Genomic DNA, 23,277 nt, shown 5'->3' with positions numbered 1-23,277 from the left:
AAATAAAATATATTTATAAAAAATTAAATTAATCGGATATTATTAATCTGTTTATTTATTTATATTTGTATCTTTAAAAAAAATTATATTATGATTTAAAATGTTAAAATAAATATAAATATAAATGGATGAAAACGTTAATGATAACTTATTAACTTAATTTTTTTACAGGTATATTATATTGGATGTCTAAAATATATGAACGGTTCACATTCGAAACGAATTCGGAAATGAACCCATAACGCACATAACGCAGCACAGCTGGGGGCGCAGCAGGTACCGCAGATCCTTTACGCACTGTCCTTTGCCAGGTGTTAAGGCGGCTCTTTCCCTAACTGAATTTCCCGCCCACCAAAGTATATACCCTGTCTCTCGTCTCTCGTCCCTCGTCTCTCGTTTCTCTCTCTTTTTCTCTCTCTAACTCATTTACGCACTGTCATTCTCTCTCTCTCTCTCTCTCTCTCTCTCTCATTTACGCAGTCATTCTCATCTTCATCATCATCATCAGTAGTGTGTCTTCAACCATTTAATCTGCAGTCCTGCATCATCAGTACGCTCTGTTCTTGTCTGTGTTCTTGTATATATAGTTTTGATTCAAGAAATTGATGAACTTATAATGTGTGATGTATTTAATTTCATGTTATATTACATGGACTCGAGTTCGAGACCTTCATAAATTTCAATTTTAGAATATTGGATGGATATGGGTATGGGATGTGTCATATACACGATGAGGTGTTGTAAATTATGTAGAAATACTAGAAATTATGATTCAAGCAAAATGCGAAATTTTTATATGGAATTCATGTCAGAGAATAAAACTATTGCTTTACTAGCAAATGTGATCTTCTTCTTCTACATCTATTGTAACAATTTAAAGGTTCCGAGTGTCTAAATTGACATTTATTTGTTATTTCTTGGTCTTGATTTTAATTTTGGTTTCTTATTTGAAATAGATGATGTTATGGAGAACATTACTACTGTATTCCTGCACTAAAAGTTTTGAGCGCATTCTTGGGCTTCAAAATCATAATCACAGGCGACACAAGAATGAGCATGTTGAATGTGGTATATGCCACAACATGTTTTCTACGAAGGCCGCACGAGACGATCATTGGCGTAAGGAGCATGGCCATCACAGGTTACACAAACACTTCATGGTTTTATGTTTATGTACTTGTTTGAACTCCATTGGGGTAAATGTGGTGAAAGGCTTTGTCTTCATCTTACATAATTGTAGGATTAGTAAGGACATTTAAATTGATATGCACCATGGATCATCGATTAGTAAGGACATTTAAATTGATATGCACCATGGATCATCGTATCGTATTGGTTCAGATATTGAAGTAGTGGTATTACTTGCTTTGGTTTTGTTTGTTTGTTTGTTTTTTTTAAATTGTTACTAATGGACATCCTTATACATGGTACAAATTTGTATACCCGTTTGTTTCATTCCTCATTTTATTTTGTAGTTTCCAAGTTTATGGAATGATTAGCATAACTTTTGTTCTATACCTGTATGAACTAGGATGTAAAGTAGGTTCTTTACTACCCTTTTTCTTGTTTTCTTTTTTGGTTTTGACGCATCCGTATCTATCACTAAATTGAATCCAATTATGTTTATATCAACTGGGGAGGTTATGGAACAACTTCTTACTCGCCAGTGCGGCAGTGGTGGCTTTTCACGTGATGTTTGTCACAGTTGAAACTTGAAATACTTAAGAGTCTCCAAATTGCAAAAATTATTCTGCCTGCCTTGCTTTATGACTTCGTATACTTTTAGCATATTCTGTTGCTTCATTAAAGCCTCTATTTTCTGCAAAATTTATTTCCTTCACATTTCTCAGTTGTCCTTACTCTATTTCAACAAAGCACCTTTATGCTTGTCTACTGTCAACCCTTGCATCTATTTGTTTTTTTTATTTTTTTATTTTTCTTGCACTTTTTAAACAATTCTCATTACATGTATATATAAAATGCATACATTTTTTCGTGGCAAGTGGTATATAGTATAGACATGCCTGTTATGTGTGTATGTATATTATATGTGTGAATGTCTGAGTTATAGATTGGAATTGTACAAATCAATGGAAAACGGAAGAGGAAATCAAAAAATAAGTACACAAGTGGACATGTAGCTTGTTTAAAACTTCAAATTCAAAGTTTTTTAATTGATACAAAATTATTGTCAAAAGAGAAGGGAGGGAGAAAAACAAAGAGAGGGGTGCTTTCTTCCACTCCATCCTCCTTATCTCTGTCTATGTTTTGTGTTTATGTTCTTATATTTGACGTATAAAAATTTCTGTAATTTCTTACAGCTAGCGCGTCCATCAAAATTAAGAAGCCCAATGCTGCTATCCGAGATGCCAATGCTGCTTTGGAGGTTGTTCTTCTTTTCCTTACTTGGCAGAATAGTAGTTTCTTGATTGAACAATGGATATGTAATGACGGTGATGATCTTGTGCTTAATGAGGATGATGATTGTACTCTTTAGGATTGTATGGCATTGCTTATGTTAAGCATAGAAGCTATTACTTTGGTCTTTACCTTTTGGGTATATTTTGATTCAACAATGTAATTTGTTTTGATAATGGCTATCAAATGTTAGGGTTGTGAAAATTTTGTAAAGCACTAGAGAAATAATATAAAAGCTATGTTTAAATGTATATGATTGGTTGGTCAAGTGACTGTCATACAAGTCATTAACAATTGTTTTCAAATTTACTCAGAATTTTAAGAAATTGAAGAAGCCTATGTAAAATTTGTGCCAACGACTTTTGAACAATTGCACAAGACCATAACCATTTGAGTTTGAAAGGCTAAATATATATCTATTTGATTTTTTAAAAACTTATTATGCATAATTTTTTGTTGTACATTATTTTTATAAAAAGTGTGCCATACTTTAATTAGCTGTGCGATTGCAGTTAGGCTTTTAAAGGCCTTTGGGCTTAAGTGCACCTCACACTTTCACTGACACTGAGTTGAGTTTGGGCAGAGTGGACCAATATCTAAACGGTCTGAACTCGATCTTGGAGAAGTCATTCTCAATTGGGGCTGAACCTGGTCAGTCCTCACCCCAGCTTGAACCAGCTGGCCCATGTATGCTTAGGCCAGTAAATTTCACACTTCCACCACTGCTAATGTTTTATAATTTTGAATTTATTTATTGTGCATGTTGCATGTTGCTTATGTGACTGTTATCACACAACTTTGTCACTTATTCTTGTTATTAGGGGGCTGCATTTAGTGAGCATTTATCAGTTTTCAGTTAATATAGTTAAATATTTCAATGAACACTTCCAACTGCTGAATTAGGAACTTGACCATGTGATGTTAGTCAGTGAGTTGCTGTGATGTTGATGATTATGTTGGCAAGCTTGAAAATTTGATATTTTTTTTCTCTAGGTTTTCTCAGATAGGTGAATACTTCGTTTTCAAGTCGGACATTGGAACTTCAATTATTGTCTATTTTTGTCTGTGGTTTTCACATGTTTGTTTGCTTGATATCTCATACCCTGCATGACCATTTTAGGCATTGGTTATGAACTTAAGCGTATAGCTGTATAGTGGGTTAAAGGCTCCCCTAGTATTTTGTTATTCTTACATTTTTCATGGACATAATTATCTCACCAATTGGCTTCACTGAAATTTAGCAGAGCAGTAGTGCTACATCCACACAAAATCCTCCCCCACAAGCTCCATGAATGACGTGGCAAGGTTGGCTAAAAGGTTTTGAGAAAAGAGAGGAGTGTAGGAGCATGGGTCATTAATTTACCTTTTCCTTGCCACATCATTCTGGGGGGTTTGTGCGGGAGAAATAGTGTGGTAAAACATTTTTCATATTTTATTGCTTGGTAGACAACACAACATCAACCCTGTAATCACTGAGTATTGATTGTCCGGCATGGAGTGATTTCTAGATCTCAATCTCTGAGGTTTCTCTGATTTTATGTAAGAATTTTGTGTACCCATTTGCTGATTATGCTTATTTTGCTTTCTATAGATGGTTGTTTCTGGATGTACGTTGCTTTGTTATTGTTAATCTGAATAACCCATCTCGGGTTTGCATCGATTTTTGTTGTTTCTCATCTTTACTGGTTCCCTATTGAATTGGCTTCTCTCTCTCTCTCTCTCTCTCTCTCTCTATATATATATATATATATATATGAGTTTATATATATATGGGGATTGTAAAAACTCATTTTTTTTTTGATTTGCATGTCATTTGATTAACTCATGCATTGGATGGACCTTTGTGGTGGAAAAGATCCATTATTGGGGGCATTTGAACAATTTGAGTTTAGTTAAGTTGTGATTTATGACTTGGGTAAAGACTTTTGTTGCTAGGATGTGACGTTACTATCAGTCTTTAAATGTTAATATTGCTTAAATTGAAATCATAGATAATAAAGTAAATTTGGGTCAAATTACAAGGGCGAAAAAGTGTAATTTATCCTTTAAACGATTTGGGGTATGTTTATTCATTCTACGGCTAAGATCTTCAGTGTAATCATGTTTGGGCCTACATTTAGTAAGTTGACACTTCTCTTATAGCATGATCATCATTTGGATGTGTATTATGTAAAAATCTACGCATTATGACTTTGGTTCCTTCGATTTTCTCCAATATTTTTCCCTAACGTTGCGGGCATATACAGTTCTTTGGAAGACGCTTGCAAGTGCTCTATATCAGGGCTTAGTTATTAGAAGAAATAATTAAATTTTAGAGGTATAAAGAAGGCTTTGTATACTAATTTTTGAAGCTATGTGCAGTGCAAATGATCTGTGGTAACTTTTGAAAACATGCACAGTGCAAATGCTCTGTAGTCTATTCTCTATACCTATGACAGAGGAACTTGCATTGTGTAACAATTCATTCTAACGAAGTCATAGGTGTTATAGGCATAATTTTGAGTGTCAAATTTTTCATGTGTTGTGTTTTCTTCTGTATCCTTAGAGAAGTAATAATAATAGTATGATTTACCTTCCCTTTGTTGTAGGTTTCAAGTATCATTTTTCAAGGAGCTCTTTCATCAGCCTTGCCTGTTCTTCCTTCCATCTTGGAAGAGAAATATCCTAAGTTGCCCAACACTCAACAGGTTTTCATGGAGAGAGAACTGAATACAAATTCTCCATCTCTTCACTCGTCTTTTCTCTCGAACAGCAGGGTTGTTGGTCCTATGTTCTCATCTACCTCAGGATACTTCAATGATCTTTATCTTTCCTCCATTGCACCTCCTGAAAAGCATTCAAGAAAGTCTCCCTTTTCAACAAATGCTGGGGCATCAATGCCACTAGCTCCTTGTCATTCTACGATGCTCCAATCTGTAGCATCAAGCGAAAGTTATTCCTTGTCTACAGATTCATTAGCAGATTTCTTTGATTATCCTGTAAATACTTCTACCAGGAAAATTCAAATTGGAAGCAGCATGAATGGTGGTTGTGCCATGGCAACTGAAGACCTTAGTAAACAAAATGATTGGCAGGATTGGGTTGACCTAATAAATGATGATGATTCATTGAATTCTGATTTGAATGTAATTTTGATAACATTGTTGAAGATCCTGAGCTAAAGGTTAGAATCTCCTCAGGAAAGAAGAATCTTAAGAAAGCATTTCACGTTTTTCACACATTTTTGTTAACAAAATGGAAAGTGTGTTAATTTGTATTGTTGTGTCCTTATTGTGTTATTGTAGGTAACAAATTATTCGGAACAACAGTCCAAAGTACTCCAGCAGATTTCAGCTCCATTTGAGGATTCTCCTCATGCTTTTAACTCCACATCCTGAGCAAGTGGTGGTCCAACCAAAATGCGCATGTGTTGGACACCTGAGGCCTTTGCTGAAGCAGTCAATAAACTTGGTGGCAGTGAGAGTGTGTGACTCTTCTCACCTTACAGTACTTCTTAACCTCATTTGCCCCTAAAATTATGAGATCCTTTTTGGCTCCGTTCCTGTTTTTCAAAACTTTCACTGTGCAGTAATTCATTTTGTGTTTTCTTGTGATTATTCATCTCCCTGTTTGCTGAGTTTGCTTTCCCTTTTTTGTAACTTACTGCGTGATGTAGATCTTTAATACACTAATTTCTTATATTATCTTTCTTTTTTTCCACTGTCAATTTTATTGGCATTTGTTGTGATGCTTATGGTTGTGTGTTTCACGGTTACTTGAGTCTCAGTACTCTGTCATGAAATGCTAATTGTCTTTGCAAGTCAACTCCTTCCCTCAGACTTCTTTCTTTCTTTCTTTTTTTTTCCTGGCTCAAATTTCTAGGCCTAAATCTAATTTTTACTTCGGTAGTTATCTTGAATTCTTTACCTCATGGACCTAACAATGGTGAAAAAGTGTACGAGCTGTGGCAGTACCATATTAAGCTAGTCATTTTCTTGATTTGCAGGATCTTCAGAGAAAAAGTTTACCTGCATTGAGGAAGTCGCATCTCTGGACTTGAAAACGTAAGTAGATTGACTTGGATGCACTTAGATGTATATCTATCTTGCAACGCAGCATTTTCTTCTTGTGCTTGAAGGGAATTAGATATCGTACATCTTTGAAGTATTGATGCATCTGGTAGTTGTGACTCATTTAGATTTCTAGAGACTGTCATTCACCTATTGTTGCCTGGATTATTGAATAACTTAGACATGCTTTTACATTTCTAAATATTAATGGGGAAATTAAAATGTTTTGCTATTTTGACTTGATTATGGTGAACGTTAGAGGTGATGTGCAGTTTTATGAAGTTGGGAAAAGATACATGGTTTATAATTTTTATTAATAAGTTTTTCTTGTCTCAGTTAAGTGATATGCATTCAACTTTACAATGTATGTATGGGGAACCCGGAATTATATCTTTGCCTTGAGATGTGTTTTAACCAGGAATTAAGTAGCTACTCTTTCCATCTAAAGTAGCTCAAGTAGTTTACACAAATTTCTTGGTCAAGATTGGTGGTGCATTGTAGCTTGTGGAATTATTTCACCACTGATGGCGACACATTCTAATGACTTGTTACTGCATGCCACTGTTTGATTTGCATTGCCTTGCATTTTTTATGACAAGTATTAGCTCGTTTTATGTTTTTTGTTTTATTTTTTTTTAAAAGGATTTTGGCACACACACACATACACACACACTCTCTCTCTCTCTCTCTCTCAATGCCTTCGAAGCTTTTTGCCTCTTGATGCAACTTAACCTACTAGTTCAAATTCAGTATCAGGTTGTTTCCCATATGGATTGCTAGACTGGATTTATTCAGACCTCTTAACTTATATGTGGGCAGGGGTATTGAGCTCACTGAAGCAATACGCTTACAGATGGGAGTCCAAAAGCCCTTGCATGAGCAGTTAGAGGTATGGATTTGTTTATCATAAATGGATTTTATTTTTATTTGATTTGTCACTTCTTGATCCTGATTGCAGTTTACTGGAAATAAAACTAGTAGAAAAAATTTAATGCTCCCAATATTAGATCTATTTGAAGCTTGCTGCTGACTTGTTAGCAGCTTGATGCATGCCTTGAAAACCAGCCATTAGGGTTTGTTTTGCTCATTTTTAATAGTTATCACAAAAAATGAAATTACAGAAATCAAGACACAAGGCACCTTGAATTCATTTCTCCATTCCAAACTGGCTTATTATTTGACCTTGCTTTCCTTTCTCTTTCTAGTCTTTAAGCAGTTTTTTAGTTCATGGATTTCCTTTTTTTTCACTGTGGTACTCATTTGGTTAGCCATTCTAGTTGCATACACTCTCCTTGTTGAGTAACGAAATTTTAAAAGTTAAAAATAAATTTCTTGAGCCATTGAAGATAATTTATAGGCAGGTACCTTTTTCTTTTTCTTTTTTTCCTTGAAGAATCTCATACATCTTCCTCAAGAACAACATATAGAAATGCAAGAACTCCCTTAATCCATATCACTGAGAACGATCTTTCTAAACTTTAAAATACCATTTCCTTTGATGTCCCCAGTAAATGGATGTTTGTCATTTAGTCATTAGAAATTACCGCCGGATGGCCTTGTTGCAACCATGATAGTAGGAAATTGGTGGCTCTTGTTGCCATAGCCATCTATTATTTATGGATACTGATTTTTTGTCACTTTTTTTCTTTTCTTTTCTTTTCTTTTTATTTTTTATTTTTTGCAGATTCAAGGAAATAATCTACAGCTGAGAATAAAAGAGCAAGGGAGATATCTCCTGATAATGTTTGAGAAGCAATGCAAAGCAAGTGATACTTTGAAGGCGTCATCGTCGTTGTTTGCCCCCCACCCTGGAAAACTTCTTTGCTAATACTGAATGATGTAAGGAGCTTTGAAACTCTGATGTTCAGATTTGCTCTCTCTCTCTCTCTCTAAAATTCTCAGGACATGTTTCTAGAGTTTTGGCAGAAGAAACAACCATTCAATAACCTCCAAGAGTTGAAATTTCCTATGAACCCAACTGGGATTAGCTCTACTTTGATGAGATGCACGTATCATCAACCTTCTAATAATAAAACAACCCCCAAATTTTGGTTTTATGTAACAAACTCAAATTTGCCAAATTGATGTATCCTAGTTGTTTCATGCATGTCTCCCTCTAACTACATTGAACCACATTGAATTCCAAGCATACAAGACAACAGAAAAATATGAGAACAGGCATGAAAAACAAGCAACTAAACCTCATTTTTAAAAGTAGCCAACCTATCTAAAACTGTCCTAACATAACCAGAATCCTGGTCCATATCCTCCCCTCCCCCTTCTTGGGCATAAATATACTATGCTAATGCTTTCCCTCGTTTCAGTTGCTGGCTTGGGGTCAGTTTTAAACCCCTCAGAAGGCTAGTCCATTACCTTGCTAATCAGTGCTTTTCACATATGGAATACAATAATAAGCTTGTGTTTATAGTTCTTTTTGCTGCATGCTATGAATTTAATCCCAGGTAATTTTATTCCTTGATCTAGTTTTTGAGATACATAGACTGAATCTCGCCTATTGGGTAAATGCTTGGATTTTCTTATTTGAATTTGCCAATGTCTTCAAAAAATTTCATATTTTCATTATTTTCACATATGAACCTTCATTAGAGAGTTGGAACTTTCTCTTCTCTTTTGTATTAATTTGGAAATCAGGTTTGTAATGAGGTCATTTGGATCATTCTCTTCAATTCAGACCCTATGGCAGCGCCATTTTCTCTAGGGTAAAAATTACACCATTAGTCATTGTAGTAAATTACAGCATTTCTTTAGGGCATCCTCTTACAAGCCCAAAAGGGTAGCCACAAAACATACACACACTTGAAAACTCAAAAGTAATGGCAAATATACAACTGTCACAACTCCAGAGCGAAGGTAAAACAACAAACAAACTAAACAAAAACTAACCCCCATTCTTTGACCTACTGGATTTATTTAAAGGTTTTCGGCATGATTTCTTGGGCTGGATGTAAAGGTATGCAATGACTCTCTCCAAATAAACTCAGGTTGTGGATCTTCTTTTCCAGGCTTCCTTTATGTTTTCTTCCCTAGATGGAGGAGCACTTCTCATGTCCCACCGACTTAACACCACCCTTATTACAGGAGCTCTCTCCAATCAACACTCTTAGTTTCCACCACTTCAATACTGCCTCCGTGAATTTATCTCAATATGCCCAAAGGTTTGGCATTTTATTCGTACTAGGGGTCCCCATTGATATTTACCTTTTACTACTACACTATCAGCAAAAGTGCATTTGAATTAACTTCCACGCAAATTTTAGTGAGGCTGATTTTATTGGTGGTTACTATCTGCTCAAGATCAAGAGGCCTTTAGGTTTCTAGGTTTGAACAAATAACTTGCATCAATTCTATCCCCTCTGTTGCTGTCAGCAAACTGATCCATATGTGATCTATAACATCTGTTGCATTTTATTTGCAGTGAACTGATCCATCTGTTGATTAGTAACAGAACATGTTTATTCTTGTTATCAAGCTCTCTACACAACTGGAGGATTTCATTTGTGTTTATTTCAATTTATTATGTAATTGGATGGATCTAATGTCTTTTTAATAGGTTTAACTAGTCAGGTAATTTTAAAGTTTTGCAAATTACAGGACATGGGATGTAGGGTACACCCGGGAATATGGGCTAGAGAATATTTTTTGGCCTTCAACTAGTGTTTAAAAGGTCTAAAATAATATTAGGGAAAACTATTAATAGGTCTTAATAGATGGACCTAATTCTCATCAAGTCCTATTGAAAATAAATCCTAATACAATTGTCGTTAAAAATAATTTTTTTGTGACAATTTTGTACACATGTCGCTAAAAATGGACAATTAGTGACATTTTTTTATCACAGTTTTTATAAATTGTCGCTAAAATTTACAATTAGTGACGTTTTTCCTTGATAAATTTTTAAAACTGTAGTTGAAAGTTAAAAATTAGTGACGATTTCTTTTAAACTGTCATTAAAACTTATAATTAACTGTTGCTAAAAATTAATAATTAGTGATGTTTTTTAATAGTGTATGATGAAAAATGTCATTAATTATCATAAGACCTATTAGACAATAAATCCACTTAATAGGATCTGCACGCAAGTCCTCGAAATATTATCATCCGTAGAAGTTTCAAAGTAACCTATTTGTGAGACACGAAAGACAAAATTGATATCTCAATTCATAACATTGGAAACTATTTTCCTGAGCTCCTCTAGCAATGGAAATTGAGAGAAATTGGGGGAAAATGGGAGGATCAAATGGGGAAAGCCTAATGCTCCATTTGGTTCATAGGAATGAGATGGAATGGAATGATCATTCACCTATGGAATGAGCATTTCTTTACAATGGTGAATGACGATTCCAATTGCAATGCATTTTTCTTTATTTTTTTAGTCAACCAAACATAGGAATAGATATTTTGATGGAATGAATGACCATTCCATTCCAGTGAACCAAACACTACCTAAAGAGAGGATCTAAAGAAATAAGCTCTCAACTTTCCCATTTTTCTCAGCTCCACAACCACACTACTTATTCCAAATTCTCATGAGAAAGACACTAATGAGATTTTTCTCAGCTTCAAAAAATACACTAACATAAAAAAAAAAAAAATTCTCAGCACTAATGACATTCTCATTTCACTTATAAGTTGGCCAAAGTAACAAAATTTGAAATAAGAATTTCATTACAGTTAGAACCAAAAAAAAAAAAGGTCATAATTTTCAAAAATCAACTTCTGAGAAACTATATTTGTTCTGGAAAAACGGATCAATAAATTTCATCTTGTTAATAGAAATTTTAAGCTGAACAAGGTTGAAGAGGACAGTTAATTTAGAATTCATATCAGATAACTTTATACAGACTTAATGATCCTCAGAAGGAAAAGTATGACATATTTGTACTTTCCTCATCACCTAAAATCAGTGAAATTCAGTTTCAAATGTAAAGAAGTTCAGCATGTTACAGGAGAAAACCAAAGATATGGTGTTTACCATTATTCAAATATCAAAGCACACTATTTTGTAGAATCTAACCCTTGGTTCTCAGTGGTCGAAGTGATCTGCACACAGAATAGAACCAGCAAATACAACCATCAGTACGAAACACAATGTTTGGTAGTAACATAGTACTATAACACATTATGACACGCTAACAAACTTCAATAGACATTTATAAAACCTAATCCTTCTAATTACTTTACAAAGACAAGTACAGACAAGTTCAACCTGATATCCTCTTCTGAGCCATTTTCAATTAAATTACTATTCTGTCATTAACTTTAGACGATAGATGGTGTCTTTGAAGGAGACAAAAAAGAGAAAAGATGGGTCGATATATTTTTCCATCAATAATGAACTAAATTAAATCGTATTATCAATTTTCAAAATCTAGTCAAAAAATGCAGCTGCCGTTATGTAATCTTGTTTAAAATGTGAAAAGCTTCGGGTCAGAAGAAAAAGAAACCCTTATTCAATCAGGTCAGAATTTCCAAGCACAGACATAACAGTATTCTGTAGGACCTAACCCCAATTCTCAGCAGTTGAAGCAGGATCCGCTGAAAGGATCTAACAGCAAATGCAATTGTCAACCATCAGTCTTTATAAAGCGCAAATGAAACCAAAGAAATATGATAACTTAGGGAGACTCCTAGGAAAGCCCTCCAGAAAACTGAGTTGCTCCTATACAATCTTGTTTCAAATTTGTTGTTAGATTCTGAAGTTGGAACTATAAAAGCCACTGCCTACCAATCAATCCTTCCATGCAAGACCAGCTAAAACAATCATCATAAAAATAAAAATCTAGAAATAGAACTGAAAAGAACAATCCTATCTATCAAGTCTTTGATTCACGGTATTCAAACAAAAATAGAACTGAATTGCAAGCAAACAAGTTAAAGACACTAATAATAACAAATAATTTAAATAACTATCCAATACAATCCAGGGCCCTTGCAAAATCTAGACTAGAAACAAAACAGAAAAAACACAAATTAATCGAAAAAGGGCTGGCTAAAGTTGAGTGTATGTAGAAAATAACAACCTAAAAAGAGGACATGATCGTCCTCCACAAGAGTGAGTAACGGAGAAACAAGCACATCAGAAAGAAGGCAAGACCCAAGCTGGAGGACAAGTATAACTAAGGGATTCTCCTTTGTAGTTGAGTGGTTCCTTGCTTCCATCTTCCAAGTTGTAAACACCCATGTCCTTCCCACCTCCTGGGTTGTTGTCAACTTGGTATGTGTACATGTCCATATAATCGTCAGTATAATATATACAATTGGGCTTGATTGCTGGGAAAAACCTAGAGGCATCAACAGAGATGGAAGCACTGTGACCCAAGAAGAGTGCTCTTCCCCCCAAGTTGTTAATCTCTTGCCATCTCGCCTCCTTGCTCAAATCAACCTCATACACTTTAAAGGAAGTGGTCTCATAAGTTGGGTCTGTGTCGTCACCTGGATGTATTACATATCGCGCAACCACCAATAATTCTGCACCCGATTCAACCAGGTACGGCTGCATATACCAAAGCAATTCACTTTTTATTCCTCCAACTCTACGCGCCACCGTTGGATTAGGACCCCCAACGTCCCAAACAAAAATCGAGCCTTGATTACTTAATGCATAAAATTGGCCCTTGTAATAAATAACATCCTCGTACAGGAAATCACGGGTTTCTATGACAGTCCAAGAATTCTCTCCGCCGGGTCTCCAAAAACCGAGGTGTTTGGCAGCTCCGTGAATAACCATGAGTACGTAGTTTGGAGTAAGAGAAGGGGATGCAGATAAGACTGCCTTGAATACGAAATCCACAGGATCCATCGGATACTGGTGAAAATATTTGAAGGTAGTTTGATGGGGAAGCCCAATTTGAAGGCGTGAGAATGGATGCAACAGTCCCATCTCGCCGTCTTTTGTTATGGTTACCAACCATCCCAGTGTTTCAAAACAACGTTTACCTCTGGCTTCTGGCAGAGGGACTTTGTGAATCATGCCTTTCGATAGACTGAAAAATTCACGCATATTATTATTAATGCCTTCTTCTTCTTCTTCTTCTTCTTTTTCAGAGAGCATGAGCCAGGGAAGTTGAGGGGAGGACGTATTGAAATTTTGCTTGACTGCAACAGATCGCCATGAAGTGCATACACCACCAAAAGCAACAAAATCTTCAAACGAATCTACTCGATTCACAATCAGAATCAAAACATCTGGTACAATTTCTGCCCAGTTTCCCATTTATATTTTGTACCTAAATACTAGAACAACAACAACAACAACAACAACTCAAACGTTCCAACCGCGAACCTCACCTTGTTACCTTGGAATAACAACAAGGAACCTAACCTAACAATAAAAACCTACAAGACTATGTATTTATAACCCCCACAATCCGCCTAATCTAATTCAAACCTAATCGCAATAGGATTAGGATTAGGATTACTAGGAGACAGTTCCAGTGCGGTTGGATCCAATAATAGTAACTTACTAAAAAGATATTCCATCTAATAATTTCAATTACATATTAAGGCTAAGTTTGGGAACTTGTAAAAAAATTAAAAAGTCAAAAAGTTACTTAAAAAGTTAAAAAGTTAACACTATTCACCCAAATCAACAATTACGGCTGCACAACTCTCAATTCGAATTTTTCCCTACAAATCAATTTTTATAATTTTTTATTACACATTTTTTCATAAAAAGTCAAAAAGTTAACCCAAACATCCATATTTTCAATCTCAAATTTTTAGTCCAAAAAGACAAAAAGTACACTTATTTAGGACACCCCAAACAACCCCTAAGTTGGGACATAATCTGACCATGTCTCAATATCACTACTTAATTTTTCGCTTGAGGGATGACTATTTTAAAAAGTCGTAAACAAAAATAATGAGAATGATATGATGAGGTGCTTTGACTTGGGGGTCAATGTGATACTTCTCAATAATTTAAGAAATCTTTATATAAATAATCATATTTTTTAAATACAAATTTCTCTTTAAATTTAATTACTTAAAAGTAGGGTTGTCTAATAAATCTAGTAGAAACGGTAAATCAGTCCAAATCGAATGAAACGGTATAATTTAGTTTTATTTAGTGAGTCCTAAAAAATGAACAATTTAAATCACTAAAGTTGGTCCTAAAATGAACCTGTCAAACCCAAATATTCTCTCAAGTAGATATGGCTAACATGAGAAAAGTCCAACCCATTATTCAAAGCAAAATGATTCAATCGCTTATGCCAAGTGTCTCATTTCTCAAACAAAAAAAAAAGAGAAAAGAAAAAAGAATTGAAGATTGAGAAACGAGCGAGACTTGAATTTAGAACCTTAACTCTAGGAATGGCAACGGGGCGGGGCCAGGGATCACCCTCCCCGTCCCTGATTCCCGATCGCAGAACTTCCCCCTTCTCTGGCCTCGATCCTCGACGGGGAACCCACTACCGCCTCCACCTCTGGCCCCTAACAGGGATCGGGTTTTCCCGACCCGAAAATCCCCGGCCATCAACAACCCACTTGAGCTCAAATACCACATCACCAATAGATCTTCAAAAGAAATTAACTCCAGAAAAATAAAAATAAAAATAAAAATAAATGATCACAACATCAACAGAACACAACATCGACAGATCTTCAACACCAACAGATCTTCAACAACATCACCAACAGATCTTCACCAATATTAACAACATCAAAAAAAAAGAAAGAAAAGCTCTCTCTGAGAGAGATCTGAGTAGAAAGAGAGATCTTAGCAAACATCATCAACATCACACACACACTACACAGAGATCTGAGTAGAGAGAGAGAGAGATCTGCCGTGGTGGAGATGAGAGGAGGAGAAGGCGACGACGGTCGTTGCAGAGAGAAGAGACGGCCGCTGCGGTGGCGCGGAGAAGAAGCGACGGTCGCTGGGAGAGAAGAAGAAACGATGGTCGACGGTAGTGTCTCGGCGATGGTCTCTCTCTTTGCTCTCTCTCCTCAGATCTTCTCTTCACCTTTGCTCTCTCTCTCTCTCTCTCTCTCTCTCCCTTTTCTTTGTCGCTAATTCGGTAGTGTCTCTCTCTCTCTGCTCTGTTTGCTCACTAATAAGGAGGGTTAGGTGTATATATATGAATAGATATAGGGGCATATATGTAATTTCAACTTGGGAAAAAATCGGGCCGGGAACGGGACCGGGGTCAGGGCCGAGCTGGGACTGAAAAACATATCACCGTTCCCGACCCGAAAATTATTGGGGATTCATTTTTGAATACTATCCCCGGCCAGTCGGGAGTATTTTTCGGGAAAAAACCGTTTTAATTGGGGTCGGGGGGTTGGGTCCTCGTCGGGCAGGGTTTAAATTGCCATCCCTACTTAACTTTATTACGGAACATGTTGCTATTTTTAAGGATTCTGACTATTTTTAAAGATATGGCTTTTTAATGAACAAAACATTTGGAGTTTGTAATTTTTTAGGTTTGGTCAGTAGATTACTTCAGCTATTTTTCAACGCTTGGGGTCTTATTCGGAAATTAACTAATTTAGTTAATTTTTTATTTATAAAAAGACGAATAAAAAATAAAAAGAATAATAATACAACCTATAATAATTTTTTTGACTTTTTTAATTAAAAACCAATGTTGCCATTGCCAAACAGGTTCTCTCTCTTATGCATACAATTTTTTTTTTTTTTTTTTTTGGCTAGGTCACGTACACATATTTAGGTACCAATCATTTTTTATAGGTTTTTAAATTATTTGTTCTTTAAGTCACTTTTCATAAAGTTTTTTTTCAAAGATGCTCAATCCCAACTTTGAGTTCACAAGAGCTTGATTGGAGCTCAAGCTCTTAATGCTTGATAAGGGCGTGATATGGGTTGAGCCCTCAACGCTTAACAGGGACTCAAGCACTCGACCCTTGAAAGGGGCTTGACGTGGGTCTCAATTTTTGATGTGGGCTCAAGTGCTTGAAATGTTGGGAACAACCCTTGATATAGGTAATATGGGCTGGAGAGCTTGAAATAATAGAAGAGACTAGTGCTCGACAAATACTCAAGCAATGTTGGTGCAATTTAGCTCCATTTTATGACAATTTTTCTCCCCAAACAATTTTAAAGATAAGATTTTATCATTTTAGATTAGAAGAAAAGTTTTTGGATGTCTAAGATTATTGTTAACGTAAGTGAGAAAGATATAAATAAAAAACTATACTAAGATTGAGTATAGTTTATGTGCGGACCAGTTTCCGCAATAGAGTAAGATGGAACTTCGTGGACGAACCCTGTGTAGACCGCCCGAAACTCTCTCCTCGCGCCCCCCTTTACGGAGAGGGCGCAAATTGGGGTTCATACCTACTACAGTTCCAACTCCTGTCAGGGTTCTGAATCTAATCTCACAAAGTGCAATGTAAGACTGATAAATTACCAAAGAGTCCAAATCCGGCAAATCGTTTTAGAAAATCAATTTTAATCAAAAAGCGCCAAACATGGACTGCTTTGCCAAATTTCAGAGTCGCCACCTAAATATTTTATTTTTGAAAAATTTAGGAAACCCTGACTCGTGCCCAAGGCCACACGTTCGTCATCACCAAAGTTGTCTTGGCTCGAGAACTTGGGTATGAAGGGAGAAGGTCATGAAATGTGCACCCTCGCTTGCCCAATCAAAGGATCGGCCTCTACTAATCATGATATGTTGTTTTGAAAACACATGTGTTTTTATTCCGGTTATTAGCTTAACTTACTATGTGATGCGTGCAGCATACAAATATAGACTAGATCGCCCAAATTGGAAAAAAACAATTCAATGTTTTTTTCGAAAATGGTTTGAATTTTCCATCCTCAAGTGGGCTTAGAAATGCGGATTTGCCACCAAACAAGGTGAGCTTAAAACATGATGATTTGCCATTCCAGGTGGGCTTAAAACTCCCATTTTGATGAATTGTTCCAATTCAAGTAATGAAACCTTCATCCACAGGCATTCATGCAATTGAACACTTAAGCAAATAGCCTCATGGCAAGCATACTGAACATGGAAATCACTTACACTCATGCAAGGATGCTAAAGCGTAAACACTTACAGTGTACTCCGAGCCAAAAAAGAAAACTAGTTAGAAATCATGCATGATCCTAGTTATGTTTAAGATGCCTAATGCAACACATGCAAAAATGCAATTAAATAGGCTCGACTATCTAAGATGGCATGTGAATGCAACACTTGATAACATGCTTTGAAACACGTATTCAAGTAAGTATTGAAATACGATGCAGTTTGAATGATGCGCCGAGCCCGGTACATGCAAGACAAATGAATGATGCAAACATGCAAGCATAAGGTATGCTAATTGAAATATGTCCTAAAACTAACCATCAAAAGTTGATAAGTAAAAGGGAGAAAGAAATGGGGTTGGAAGACATGCACACACACACGCACCCTTATTACAACATTGTGCCCTCTCGACGGAGGGTCCGAATGAATACGTTAAGCTTATCTAAGCTAAGCTAATCAACTAATCTAATAAAGCTAATTAGACTAATTTATTACACAACCAATACAGAAATAGCTAAACTAGGCTACTTAATTATTACAACACTTAATTAATTAACAAATTAATTAAATACACATTGAGGTGCTAACTAACAAGTGAAGCACCAAACTATGCTGCCTCAGCTCTGTTTCAAGAAATTGAACATGCATGCTCGCAGTCGGTTTCTCACCCCGAAAAGCCTTTCGGTTTGTTCTTTAGAGGCTCTGTTTGCAAGGTGTCTTCAAGAACTTGCTGCTGAAACTTACCAAACCAATGCTGGGGAGTGCACCAGTGGCCTGCCGACCATGAGGAGTTGCTGCCGGCTATCTGCCGGCCAAGGATAGGCCTCTGCCGGCCAACAATGCAAGGGTGCCGGCCATCAGTGTGGCACTGCCGGCCACTGGTGTGATGTGACACCAAACTGCAGCAGAGCACAAAACAGAGGAAAATAGAGGGTCTCCCAAGAACATGTATGTACTATGCCCCTCCTTATCATCTCAAAACATCAAGAGAGTGGCATTATTGGATCCAAAACCATCAATCAAGCATTTTGAATGCATGATGGTCTAAGACCCAACTTGTACACATTCAATAAATGCACAACAAACAAGACACTAAGACCACGGCCTTATCATGAGTGATCAAAGGCAATGGAGACAAAGAGAATTGGCTCATTTTCATCACTTCAAGTATGCAATGAACCAATTCATCTTGTGTTCAATATAACGTCCGATTGAACACCATGCAATGCAAACAACATGCTTATCTTGGCATGTTTTACTTGGTTGATTTTGTTTACACATTTTAGATTACCAATCAATTCCTTAACCGGTTGGTCCAATTGTGAAAGTCCTCTAATGGGAAAGATGGCAGATACTTCAATGTTAAAGTGGCATGTACAAGACTCTATCATGTAAGCAATGCGTGCAAGACATGTTAAGGGCCCAAAACACTAAGGCTAGTGAAGAGCATCATACAAGAGGCATGCCATACATAGCCTAAACAACCACACCAGCTTTGGACAGAGCTCAAAAATGCCAAATTAGAGGCCAAAACATGCTGAGAAGGAAGTTCATAAGGCGATAAAATCATGCTCAAGCATTGGCTCATAAACAAGGCATAAGGCACAACTCACAAAAGTTATGAAAAAGTGGAATATGTGAGAGTGTGACTATGCTATATACACTGAAATCATGTGAGAACTGAGGCTAAGGCGTGCAATCATCACATAAAAAGCATGCTAGGGACTTTGAAACTCAAAGCTCGTCAAAGGCCTTTACACTATAGCTATACAAAGCAAGCCTCAAAGGGCCAAGACCACTCAAAACAAAGTTAGAGCATGTCAAAACATGAGTAAAAACATGCTGAGACAGAGCTGCAACATGCTAGAACAATGGACTAACTCATGAAGCATACTATGCTAACAAGCAAGATTGCACTAGAGGTGTAAGATGTGAGCAACCAATGATCAAACAAGCCAAACACAGAGTTATGGCAGGTCTAAAAAGTCACAAAAATATGCTCGAACAAAGCCATAAAGAAGTAGAAACACATGTTCATTTGGTGGGCCATCAACATATGCAAACAAGACAAGAGGAGAGGGGACCACCCTCTCCTATTTGGGACCTCAAAACCATTTTTCCACCACTGAATTCCTCTGGAATTCAATGGTTAAAAGGACAAAAAGAGACAGTTCCAAAAGCTTTAAAGGATGGCCCAAAAGCTTAGCAAATAAGTCATACAAGGGGGTGAAACACCCCCAACTCCCACAGGGCCTCAAACAACCATTTATAACACTTAAAAATAGAGCTTTTTGTAGTTAACAACCAAGCCTAAAATAGCATGCAAAGGTGGCTAATATGGTATACAAAAATAGGCTTAAAAGAGGGAATATGCTCACCCTTGAAGCACAGCAGCAAGAGGATAACTTCTGAGCCAATACCCAACCTTTTGAACTCCAAACAAACCTTCAAGGACCTTAGCTCCAAGGTAGTGGTGTTTGACTAGGTGTTTATTTGCAAAAATGTGAAGAAAACACACTTCTAAGCACTATAGAGCACAATATATATATAGAGAGAGTGAGAATTCTAGAGAGAGAGAGATTTTTGTCTCTAAAATTTCTGAACCTTTGAATAGGGGGAGAGGCCTTCCCTTATATAGGCAATGTAAGCAAAAGCTTACATGACAAGCTTGAAGCTTGCTTCCATCCCTCCATACACGTGTATGGCAGATAGCTCAGTGAGCCATAGCTGGCTCAAAATATCTGAGAAAATATCTGTTAAAACAAGGGTAGGTGACCGGCAGTGCCTCATTGATGGCCGGCAGGGCCTAGCCCATGGCTGGCAGCCCTTTATGATGGCCAGCAGGCCATCAAGGACACCACAAAGCAAAGACCAACACATGGTCCAAAAATGAGACAGAATGGAAATAGAGTTTGGAAGGATCAAACCTAGAGCATTCCGTCGCAAAAGTTGGACACTTGACGAGCAATCCAACTTGTTACTGGATGAACCTACAAGAACATCTAAGTCTTGAGGACGGTCAAAAATTGGGTGTCTACAGTTGCCCCTCTTTGACAGAACTCGAAAGTCATGAGATGACAGGAGTGAATGTCAAAGCCTAGAGGTGACCCATTTTTAACAAGGCCGAAGACTCAGACAAACATTCAATATAACAATATAGAGATGCGCCCGTAGGTTGGGGCAAAATGCAAATGACATGCATGATGCAAGAGCATAACTTATGATTATGCAAAGAAAGCTGCAATGAAGCATCTAGATGCAAATGTTATGCAAAGAAATGCTATAGCAAACTCGCACACAAACAAGTAAACACAAACCAAACCACATCTCATGCAAAAAGGATGTAAAAAAATTGTGCAATCTTCAATGCGCCTCATGCAGGAAAGGCTCAAAGTGACCATCGGGAATAACCGGAGTCTCAAACAAGATTCTGACGCGCTGCACGCGAAAGGAAAAAGAGTGGTATAAGCATTGGAACACATTCCAAATGCTCTTAACTAAGGTGGGGGGAACATAGGGACACATCCTAGCGTTTCCAACCAAAGGAGTGGCATAAGCATTGGAACACGTTCCAAATTCTCTTAACCAAAGAGGGAGAAACATAGGGATACATCCCAGTGTTTCGGACCAAAGGAGTGATATAAGCATTGGAACACGTTCCAAATGCTCTTAACCAAAGAAGGAGAAACATAGGGACACATCCCAGTGTTTCGGAGTGGTATAAGCATTAGAACACATTTCGAATGCTCTTAACCAAAGAGGGAGAAACATAGGGACACGTCCCAGTGTTTCGGGGTGGTATAAGCATTGGAACACGTTCCGAATGCTCTTAACCAAAGAGGGAGAAACATAGGGACATGTCCCAGCGTTTCCAACCAAAGGAGTGGTATAAGCATTGGAACACGTTCCAAATGCTCTTAACCAAAGAGGGGGAAACATAGGGACACATCCTAGTGTTTCGGACCAAAAGAGTGGTATAAGCATTGGAACACGTTCCAAATGCTCTTAACCAAAGACAGCTTAACATGCCACGCGCGCGAGGAGGAAGAACAACAATGCCCAGGGCACACAAGATTAAATGCGATATATACACAAAGTGAACATGTGCGATAGTGCACAAAGTGAACATGTGTGATAGATACACAAAAAAGAACATGTGCGATAGATACACAAAGGGAGCATGTGTGCTAGATACACAAGGTGAATATGTGTGGTAGATACACAAAATGAACATGTGCGATGGATGCACAAAACAAAATCAATCTTAAACGGAACTTCTCTGAATGAACTGCACATCCAATATCGCCTGGTTGCGCCAACTTCAAATGAACCGTACATACAATATCGTGCATGAATGAAAAAGAAACTTGATAGGTACAATGCAATACAATGCATGATGTTTAAGAAATGCAATAATCAAACATAGCGGCGCTTTAGGAAACACCTCATGGGGTGAGTGGCGATGAACCGCTCTACTCTGACGGGGATCTCCCCTTGTGTTCTTCAAACTCTTACCTTGCGTTCTTCGAACTCTTTCCTTCAACTCACAGTATAAAGGTTCTGAAATGCTGACAAGGATTCTTCACGTAGAACACTTTGGATGCCACTTTTCTTCCTGACCATATTCACAACTTTCCCTATTCTCCAACGGGGTGACGGACTAGCTTGGTTTAGTATCCAGAATTGAGGTGCATACACGCTATCTCAACCTATGGGGCTTCCATACAGATTTCAAGCCAGGGATACACCCCTGGGTATTTAAACCAGACTTTAGTCTCGGAAATCTCGAACCTTTACATTCTAGGCATCAAGCATCCGAACTCTAGTTTCCACCGTCGCAGTTGGTCTTTTAGGAACTCATTACAAACACAGCCAAGATGCCTTTGGCAGGAAATGATACTCAGAAAGAGCACTTCTTATCGCCATTCTAGCTTGAAGCAAACTTGATCTTGAGCTTGAGGTAGAGGCACACTCATACTTCGGAGCATTGACAAGACCTGAAGAGGTACATACGGAATGCAATGACGGAACTTACTGAAGTTGAAACAAACTCAGATGCCCGACATTTTCCCTCTTTTCTTTTGCTTTGCAGTCTGGAACCTATATAGCTTCAGTTAGGTCCTTGTTCTACTGTTCTCATATGACCTGGGTTGAACCCTGCAGTTTTATGAAAGAACAAATCCTGTTTTGTACATATGTGGAGAACGACACAGCACTCTGAGCACAAAACGATTTTATTTTTGAAATTGAAATTGAGAAACGAGTTCTTAACCGGGTATTAAGCCTACGACTGACCACAGCAAAAACGACTTAACAGCGGAAAACAAAGGTAAAACAACCTAAACACATCTATTGACACTCGAAACGACTCAAAACAAGAATCGAGACAAACAAAGATATAACAAAACACAAGACTCAAATGTGCACAGGGAGCCTGTTTCTCCAGGTATTGGTTCCTATCCTTTCTCATTTGTGATTCTCATATCACTCTGGCAACTCAATCTCTATTTTTCTTAAAAAGCCATTTTCTCATTTTTTCCTCTCAACGTAAATCTCTCTATTCTTCAATCTCTCTTATTATTTTTTTATCCCTCCCCTGGGTGGTTAATGGATAAGTAGGACGTTGTGGGCTCTTGCCCCTGGTATTCTACCTGATTCTTCTTTTTTCACTCGTAACTAGTGAGCTCTCCCACAGAGGGATTACGGTGCGACCAGATGTGCAGCAAATCTGCAACTAACATCGGTTGACGATGCCCCTGGCTTAGCTTGATTGAGGTGAGTTACAACATGTCCCA

At 37.3% G+C, this 23,277-nt stretch overlaps 2 protein-coding genes across 2 annotated transcripts; one reads left to right on the top strand and one right to left on the bottom strand.

Annotated features, from left to right (window-relative positions):
* Positions 1–962: 962 nt before the first annotated feature.
* LOC114305785 (protein PHR1-LIKE 1) lies at positions 963–8,494 on the top strand. The gene is made up of 7 exons (XM_082908174.1): positions 963–1,141; positions 2,322–2,386; positions 5,007–5,560; positions 5,801–5,880; positions 6,404–6,461; positions 7,287–7,356; positions 8,152–8,494. Exons 1-7 carry the CDS (start codon positions 1,051–1,053, stop codon positions 8,293–8,295), a joined length of 1,062 nt encoding a protein of 353 aa, XP_082764300.1. The 5' UTR covers positions 963–1,050; the 3' UTR covers positions 8,296–8,494.
* Positions 8,495–11,281: 2,787 nt separating this feature from the next.
* On the bottom strand, positions 11,282–13,925 carry LOC114285810 (putative F-box protein At5g55150). Its single transcript, XM_028228888.2, has 2 exons — positions 12,509–13,925; positions 11,282–11,528 (listed from the first exon to the last, which is right to left on the bottom strand). Exon 1 carries the CDS (start codon positions 13,699–13,701, stop codon positions 12,565–12,567), a length of 1,137 nt encoding a protein of 378 aa, XP_028084689.2. The 5' UTR covers positions 13,702–13,925; the 3' UTR covers positions 11,282–11,528; positions 12,509–12,564.
* Positions 13,926–23,277: the final 9,352 nt, after the last annotated feature.

This window comes from Camellia sinensis, chromosome 15, assembly GCF_055761805.1.
Source record: "Camellia sinensis isolate YWXY chromosome 15, ASM5576180v1, whole genome shotgun sequence".
NCBI classification, from domain to species: domain Eukaryota; kingdom Viridiplantae; phylum Streptophyta; class Magnoliopsida; order Ericales; family Theaceae; genus Camellia; species Camellia sinensis.
The sequence above is the reverse complement of the archived record's forward strand: the minus strand, read 5'-3'. Positions and strand labels throughout refer to the sequence as shown.